Here is a 9,181-nt window from a genome sequence, read left to right on the forward strand (position 1 = left end):
TGAAAGTCAATTGCAAGATGGACTGGATTTAAAAAAAAACTATGTGCTGTCTACGAGAAAATCAATATAAACAAAAAAGTGTATGTGGTTAACCATCAGCCATGCACACAGCTAAAAAAGTATTTAGCATACAGAACATATGCTACATTAAGATGACAAAGCAAATGTCAGCAATATTTTGAGGAGTAAGGGAGACCAAAATATTAAAGAGGCTAATTCATTAAGATGCACCATTAAACGTACATAACATTCAAGTACTTTAAATTCATGACGTAAAACTCAAACAGAACTGAAAAGAGAAACTGGTTCACAATTAATAGAGATTTCAATACTTTTCCAGTAGCCGTAGTCTGTGTAAACACAAAATCAAATAGGCAAGGAAAAAGAAAGAAGTCTGGGAATCAGAAGACCTTAAAGAGAGCTACCAAAATTACCTTGGCCAGCTGCAGTAGCAGACATGTAGTTCGTCATCCTGACCTGTCTGTTCCTAATAGCTACTAAGGCTGAGTGTTGTGCTGTGTGCTTATCTGCCATCTTTGAAGTTTCTGTTCAAGTCTCCCTGCCCCCTTTTGCTACAGGCTCTCACTGTATACACTCTAGCCTCACACTTGTGGTGATCCTCTTGCGTCAGCTCCCTGAGAGCTGGAATAGCAGGCGTGAGCTACCATACCAGTTTCCATTTTTCAGATGGGCTATTTTCTCTTATGAATTATTGAGTTCTTGATATTAAATAATCTAGATATAGGTCCTGGAGTTCTGTGAGGTATAGCTTTCCTTTTTTTAAAAAAATTTATTTTTCTGTGTAGGAGTGCACTGTCTCCATGTCTGTCAGTGCATCCATGTTGTGCAATGTGGAAGTCAGAAGAGGGCATCGGATCTCCTGGAACTGGAGTTTCCAAAGGCTGTCAGTTGCCATGTGGGTGCTAAGAATCAAACCCAGGGCCTCTGCAAGAGCAGCTGGTGCTCTTAACTGCGGAGCCACTCTCCAGGTCCGCTTTCTTATTCTTAAAAGTATCTTTCATGCAATGGAAGTTTTAAATTTTGATGTCCAAATTTATCAGTTTGGTATTTTACAGATGGATTTTGGTTTTAGTATCACTTCTACAAACTACTCTCTTGAAATCACAATTGCTCTGGTCACAGAGGAAAGTTCCAGGCACCTGTGCTGCCAGAAGACCTGTTTTTTGCTTGGGGAGGTCAAGCTTTGGGAGGTGTGGCCCTGCTGGAGGAAGCTTGTCACTTTGAGAAGTATAGTTTTCCCTACCCCAGTGCCACTTGCTCTCTGCATGTGCTTGTAGTTAATAAGAGACACGCCTCTCAAGCTTCCTGTTCCTGTCCCCTGCCTGCCTGAGGCTGGCTGCAATGCCTTGCTTTTCAGTAAGGATTCCTCTCTGGAACCATGAACCAAAATAAACCCTTCCTTCCTAGGCTGCTTTTGGTCACGGTGTTTTTATCACAGCAGCAGCCCTTTTGAATATTATCTGTATGATCCCATTCTTCTGCTAATCAGATACAGCTAAAAATAACATGTACTTAGTTACATTAAAACGCAAATAAGAACCTTTTAAGAGTCTTTCTGCACCACAATAATGATAATCTATTCATTAGCTATTAGAAAGCTAAGGGTTAAGGAAAACTGCCAAAGGATACTCACCAATTCAGTGTCAGCAAATAAGGAACAAAACCTACAGCCAAGACTGAGAGAAACCAATCTTTTCATATAAAGCTTAATTTTACTGGATGCTTAAATTTATAATACAGTACACATTAACTTAAATCTAGTAATACAGGGGGTTGGGAAAAGGCTCATTTGGTAAATGCTTGTATTCCAAGTGTGAAGAACTGAGTTCAACCCCTGTTACCATATAAAAAGGTGGTGTGGTGGCACATGTTTATAGTCCCAGTGATGGGAAATGAAGATGGAGACAGGCAGATTCCTGCAAGCTTACTGCCTGGCCAGCCTCACTGCTTAGTGGAGTTCCAGGCCAATGAGAGCCAACCTCAAACAAAAGAGTGGAAGGTGCCTGAGAAATGATACCCAAGGCTGTCTCTGACACGCCCACCACACACACACACACACACACACACCCCACAAACACACCGAGGCAATACAAAAGTCAATAAAGAGTTAATAGCCTGGACTGCTTCCCTTTCCAACAGAGACAATCATTAATTCTGGTGTATCTTTCCTTGTTTTGTTTTTGTACTTAAAAAATATTATTTTTATTTTATATGTATGAGTGTATTGCTTGCATCTATGTAAGTGCACTCATGTCATGTAGTGTCCAAGGAGATCAGACGGCAGTGTCAGATCCCCTGGGACTGGAGTTATGAACAGTTGATAGCCACCATGTGGGTGCTGGGAACTGAACTCAGGTCCTCTGCAAGAGTAGCCAGGGCTCCTAACCACTGAGCCATCTCTTCAGCCCCTGAACCTACACTTTGACAGCTTGTTAAACAGATATACCCACACGTACAAATATATATACACATACATATGACATACACACATAATTATACACACAATTTTCTCACTTAACAATATATCACATACACCTGTATAGGTGAGGACAGTTTAAGATTGTTTCACTGTATGGTTAGCATGATTTATTCAATCATTCTATTGTTTGAGACTCAGGTTGATTTTAGTCTTTCAATTCTATAAATAACCCTAAATATTCCAGTTCATAGGAATAACTTTCCAAAGCAAAGCTGTTGAAGTAAAAGACAGTATATACTTCAAAGATAATAAATGATACCCCAAATGCTTCCCCTAATTTATATTCACAACAGTCATGTACATGTTGTTTTGTTCCCCTACAAACCTTACTAATCTTTTTGCAATGTTGTCAACCTGACGACTAAAACCTGGCATCCTGCTTTTCTTTGCACAGCCCCAGTTGTTTATGAATTAGTCTTGAGTGTTTTGCTTGTTGTTATACAGAGTGGCCTGGCTTCTCCATGCTGTCTCTATTTTGAACTGCCTCTTTATACTTTGTTTTTCTAGTGCATTGGGCACTGTTTCTAAAGACCGACCTGCATATATAGACAGATTTGTCATCACAGAAAATTGAGTCATTCTACAGGTACAAAATTATTTTTATAGTGCCTTAAGATACTAAAGACAACAGTTTCACTTTCCATGTACAAAGTTAAGGAAGAATACACACTTCAATGTATGGTGTCCATAACTAAAGCATGTATCTATTCACAACTGATGGCTGTATGTTTATGGTGTATAAGGACAGTGCCAATCCTTCAGGAACTTAGTCTCACAGGGGAGATATATCAGAGACACGCAAAGAGAAAATGGCAAAAATGAAGTGGGAATTGGGAAGAGGAAGCATTTTTTATTTTTTATCACCAGGACAAGGTGAACCTAAAATGACAGACTCCAAGTCTGTGTCTAAAGCCAGTGGTCTCCAAAGTGAGATGTGTGCTCCGAGCCATATATGCAGTTATCCACTAGGTAGTGGGAGAAAATCCTAAAGCTTCCATTATGACTTTCATTAAAAAAAAAAAAAAATCTGAATTTACAAATTTGAGGATTTATTTTCTTGTTCTTTTAAGGTCAGGATCTCACGATGTAGCCCTGGCTGGCCTGGAACTTACTATGTAGACCAGGCTGTCCTCAAACTCACAGAGATCTGCCTGCCTCTGCCTCCAGAGTGCTGGGATTAAAGGTGTGCCCCACCAAGCCTGGCTACAGCTTTAGTTTTAACACTGGCAACTTCACTGACTTACGGATCAGCAAGGTTACTGTTTGTAAGGTATCCTAGCAGAAAAGGTTACACAACCAGAAGCTGACTGTTGGACCTTTCACATACTATGGTATGTAAGAGGTAGTCTTCAAACTTTGTTATTTAATTTTAAGTAAATTATTCTGTAGATGAGCAAGTGCTTTAAGCTGATTTTTGCAATGAATTCATGAATTGAGGTAGTAACAACACAGGCATGAACAACAGAACAGCAAGCTGATACTCTTATTCAGAGGAGCTTTTCATCAGTCACAAGAAATATAAACGAATGCAATATAATCCAACCCTACAAGTCAACTCCCCTCTAGAAAAACTAAAAATTATCAAAAAAGGCTAATCTGAAGCAGATTTATATTCACTAACTTTAATCATATCTTGCCATGAGTATATAAAGGGCTGTTAATGAATGAATGAATTTGGAAAAATACTGTCAACTCTGATGACAGCCTAACCATAACAAGATGCATTTGGCAACCAGCTTAGGCCCCCACATTCAGAGACGGGAGTAGAAGTTTTTGTTTTCTGGAAGTTGAAGGAAAGTCAGGAAGCAGGGTGAGGACACACAGAAGTAGACAGGCAACCCAGGCTCAGAAAGCAGGAAGACTGACTCCTGCCTCTGCTAATCCCTCTCTCACACTGTGGAAAGAGGTGTGAACTGAAGCCTTCCTGGCTCTCACGTGGCTGTGTGATGGTGACTAATCCTCAGCCCTATTTTGGCTTCAGTTGCATGTGGCTCCATGATGGAAAGTCCTAAGAGGAGCTGTACAGTACTCAATGCTGACTTGCACACTGGTCAAGATCTCCCTGTAGAACAAACCGCTTTATGGATGTGGTTGGGTAACAAGGCTATCTCCAACGGTAAGGCAACAGACAGACTAAGCAAATTCTCGTGATGCCAGTGAACTCAATTTTCATCAGTCATTCATTCCAGAAAATGTAAAGAAAATCTACTTTCCAATCACAATTCGAGGTTAAATAAGAATCACGATAAGACCCAATTTCTGCTATAATTCATTCGTTTCTCAGGTATTTACTCACGGGCCAGGACAGACAGACACAGGACACAGCAACAAGCACAAGAGACAAGAATCCTGGTTTTCTAGGAATTTACTCTCACTTCCTTCTCTGGTCCCCAGAACTTAACAACACAGACTGCTCCTTGGGTCTTGAATTGAAGAATGGGGAGACTCCAGGTGGCAGCAACCAAGCAAACAGGATTGCTACATGACTGGAACACCGGAAGACATTTTAACAAGCACTTCATCGGGTTATCAGAAAAAAGTGATGGGGAGATATGGGAGGAGTTGGAGGGGAGAGAGTGGGCATGGATTTGAGCAAAACACCTATGTACATGTATGAAATTCTCAATAAAATTATTTTTAAAAAAAGAAAAAAAAATTCCTTTATCAGGTGCCTGAGACCTGGACTCTGCTGCCACCTACGGTGGATCTCTGGGAAATAAGTTAGTATGTCCAAGTCTCAACTTTATGGAAAAACTGAATGGGTTAGACTACATTAGTGGCTCTCATGTCTTCCTAACGTCACAGCCCTTTCTGAAAATGTTACTTAAAAATTAGGTCTTTCAGGGCTAGAGAGATGGCTCAGCGGTGAAGAGCACTGGTTGCTCTTGCCGGGTTCAGTTCCCAGCACCCACGTGATGGCTAACAACAGTCCATAATTCCAAAGGATATGACGCCCTCTTCTGACCTCCATGGGCACTGCATGACACAGGTGTACTTACATGCATGCAGGCAATAGACTCAAACACATAAAATTAAAATAATAAAGTATTAAAAAATAAGGTCTTTCTAGTTAGAGAAATGCACAGGACTACTTATACAAATAAGCCTCTGTTACATTATTTTACTGCAGGATGTTCATGGACACCCTGGAACTAATCCTATAAACCAGTTTAATAATCTCTAAACTAGGGGCTAGAGGCTGGAGAGATGGCTCAGCAGTTAAGAGCACTGCCCGCTCTTCCAGAGGACCCAGGTTCCATTCCCAGCACCCACATGGCTTCTAACAACCATCCATAATGTCAGTTCCAGGGGAATTCGGCGCCCTCTTCTGACCTCCAAAGGCACTGCACAACACAGGTGCACTTACATACATGCAGGCAACACACTAATACACAGAAGATAAAAATAATACAAATTTTTAAAAAAATCTCTGAATTAGATAATTCACTAAAATGTCTTCTGGCTCTAAATATTCTGACTTGATTCCATTTTACCTTTGGTTCACACAGGATTCCAGTCCACAAAGACCCTGTTTTACTTTTTTGTTTGTTTTTGTTTTTAACTAAGATACAAGGGAGCTGGGAAAAAGAAACAATTAACAAGAGAGACACATAAGTCTAGCTGAATACTCATCCACAGGGGTTAGGAGGAAAAGCTGAACAAGATATAAAACTTTGAGGTATACAGATATATTATCTGTGGCACTTCTTATAATATAGGCCCCAAATTCTTTCATACTTCAAGAGGTGAGGGTCAACTATTAGCAGCGGACGGCTGCTGGGGGAAGAGGGAATGAACAAAAAAGGCGAGGGTGTATGTTTCTCTTTAAGCTCTGTGAAGTGCTTCTTTAAGTACTACAGAAGTGAATCTGTGTCAGTTTGCAAACCTAAGCCTTAGAAATGGGCAGCTTCCTCTTTCTGTCTCTTAAGACACACTTATTTTAGAATCCAGCTACAATGCCATGTAGGAGCGCAGGATACATGTAGGTATCTACTGAGAGTCAGCATCAACTGCCAGACCTGTGAGTGATGACACCCCTGAAGGATACCAGCCCCAGACACAAATCACCCCCAGCTTGAGTCTTTCCAGCCAGAACTTTGGGCAGGGTGGAATAGAAACAAACCAACCTGAACCAGCATGTCTGAATTCCCTACGCACAGAGCCCGTGAGTATGACAATAGCTCTTTTGCACTACTATGTTTTTTGGGTGGTTTGTTATAACAGATAACATGAACATCTTTAAGCTTCAAGAGAATATGGAGATATTTGGTAATCAAATTATTGTTTAAATAGTAAGTACTCTTGAAGTTACAATGGACATTAAGAGAAAACCAAGATCTAGAAACTCAAGCTCTGATGAGGGTCACTATCCTACCAAATAAAATGGAGGTGGAGATGCATGACAGATAACCATTAAAATTTGTCACAATATTAATAGAAGTATTAGAGCTGTTTCCAAATCACTATGAATTGAACCCCAGTTAGACTCTATTTCAGATGCTCAGCACACAGCAGTGAACAGATCTGATACAGTCACTGTCCTTGTAGCACTTGTTTTTAGCAGAAGGGAAAGAGACCACCAAGTATGTTAAATGCTGAGAGTCAGGAGAGAAGGCAGTGTTGCTGACAGTGATGGGGGGGGGAGAGGAGGTGAGGGGAGGGAGGAGAAGGCCCTTTTAATGTAAATATGAGGGTCACAAAATGCTACACTGAGGTGACACTTGTGAGATGGAGAAGCAAGCCATGTGGATACAGCAAAAGATACTCCCCCAAAAGCACAAAGTGCAAAGGCCTGGAGGGATGCTGTCGGGGCTGGACCCAACAAACCAAATAGTAGAAGACAGAAGTCTGCAGACTGCACAGGGAAATGCTGGCCAAAGCCTATCAGCACTGAATTTGTACTGGTGAACAAAACGCAATAAAAGAGCTGCTTCTGTCTGCTCTGCTCACCTAGAACACAGCCTGATTTCCAGGAGCTGGTCCAAACACACCTACTGGATCAATGTGGAGTCCTGGCTCCATTCCTTAGCTGCTCTTAGACTAGAACCATGTGATTCCACTTTCCTGAGTCTATTCTCATTTCTCAAATTAGAAATAGTCACCCCTCCCACCTCCCAAGTTAGGGAAGATGAAGAACTGGGGCTTTTACAAACTGTAAGCTCTTCACAGTATAAATGAAGAAATTAACAACAGCAATTATTACTAACAACAAAAACAACCTGTGTCACCCACTAGCTTCAACCTCTGGATCACCTTCTCTCTCCCGAAGTCCTGGAACTGGGGCCACCTTCCCTCAGCAGGAAGGAGTGGACACGCTTTTACTAATGTGTGGCAGGAACTGAGAAATGACAGGGACTCTTACCAACTTTTGAGGCCAAGGAGAGAACCAGACATTCAGTGCAGAGTCCACACCTGGGACATGCAGTGCAGTGTCTACACCCCGGACATTCAGTGCAGAGTCTGCACCCCAGACATTCAGAGCAGAGTCTACACCCCAGAATTCAGTGCAGTCTACACCCTGGACATTCAGTGCAGTCTACACCCCGGACATTCAGTGCAGAGTCTACACCTGGACATTCAGTAATGAGTCTACACCCTGGACATTCAGTGCAGTCTACACCCCGGACATTCAGTGCAGGGTCTGCATCCCAGACATTCAGTAATGAGTCTACACCCAGGACAATCAGTGCAGAGTCTGCAGCCCGGGCATTTAGTACAGAGTCTGCACCCCAGACATTCAGTGCAGAGTCTACACCCTTCTTACAATCAAGTCCACCTGCAAATCCTTTTTGTTTCTTTCAAAATGCAACAAGTCCCCATAAAACCACCTTGGTATCTCCCAGCACACTCGGTTCTCCACTTCGACCTAAACCCAACTGGTCAACGAAGTTGAGGGAAGCCCGAGGGACACTCTCCGGATAGAAAAAGTTCTGTTCAACGTGATCATCTCTGTATGGAAAATCTACACCGGACCCACGGACAGGAGACGTGCTTTCTCCGGCCAAGGCAGGCACGTCGCGGCAGCAGGTGTTTGCTGAGCACCCGCTAGGGCCCGGGGATCCAGAGAGGCTCCCACTCGGAACAGCGGCTGTGGTGCTCGGCAGTCCCGGGCTGGGACGGGCCGGGAAGGGCAGCGCCGTGGCCCTCGGGGCTCCCGCGGGCCCTGGGCCAAGTCCGACTCGGGCAGGCCCCCCGCAGCCCGTCCAGAAGCGGCCGAGGCGAGGCCGTCCCCGGGTTCGGACGCTGTGGACGACGGGCCCACGAACAGCGACGACCGAGCTCAGGTCTCCGCACAGGGCCGCCCCGCCGCGTCCGCGACCTCCCGCTCCGCCCTCCCCCGCACCGCCCGCCGCGCTCACCTGGGCGCCCAGCCCCGGCGCCTCCATCGCGCCCGGAGCCCGTCCCGCCGTCGCTCCGGCTCAGACTGGCGCCGGCGAGCGCGCCTCAGTCACTGCTCTGCCACTTCCGCCTCGGCCCCGCCCCCGCCGCGCATGCTCCGTGCTGCCAATCAGCCTAGCGGGGCCAATCCCCGTCCCCGCTCGCCTGTGGGCGGGGCCTCCTTCCCTGCCGCGGCCCCGCCCCCGCTTTCGTGACGCCTTCTTTCTCCGCACGCACCCGCCTATGGGCGGGAGGAGGGTCTCCCCTAGTCCCTTCAGCTCCGGTGGCCTTTCTCCCTAGCAG

General features: G+C 44.3%; 1 protein-coding gene across 3 annotated transcripts in view; it reads right to left on the reverse strand.

Moving 5' to 3' along the window:
- The window catches only part of Zdhhc13 (zinc finger DHHC-type containing 13), a 45,515-nt gene extending 36,535 nt beyond the window's left edge, over positions 1-8,980 (reverse strand). For all 3 annotated transcript variants that reach the window (XM_029560632.1, XM_017796622.2, XM_017796606.2), the window contains exon 1: positions 8,860-8,980. In XM_029560632.1, the coding sequence (XP_029416492.1) occupies positions 8,860-8,886 (27 nt within the window). In that variant the 5' untranslated portion in view covers positions 8,887-8,980. The remainder of the gene's footprint in view (positions 1-8,859) is intronic.
- Between the last annotated feature and the right edge of the window lie 201 nt (positions 8,981-9,181).

The sequence above is a fragment of the Nannospalax galili genome, unplaced genomic scaffold (assembly GCF_000622305.1).
Source record: "Nannospalax galili isolate Female #2095 unplaced genomic scaffold, S.galili_v1.0 scaffold310, whole genome shotgun sequence".
Classification (NCBI taxonomy): Eukaryota; Metazoa; Chordata; class Mammalia; order Rodentia; family Spalacidae; genus Nannospalax; species Nannospalax galili.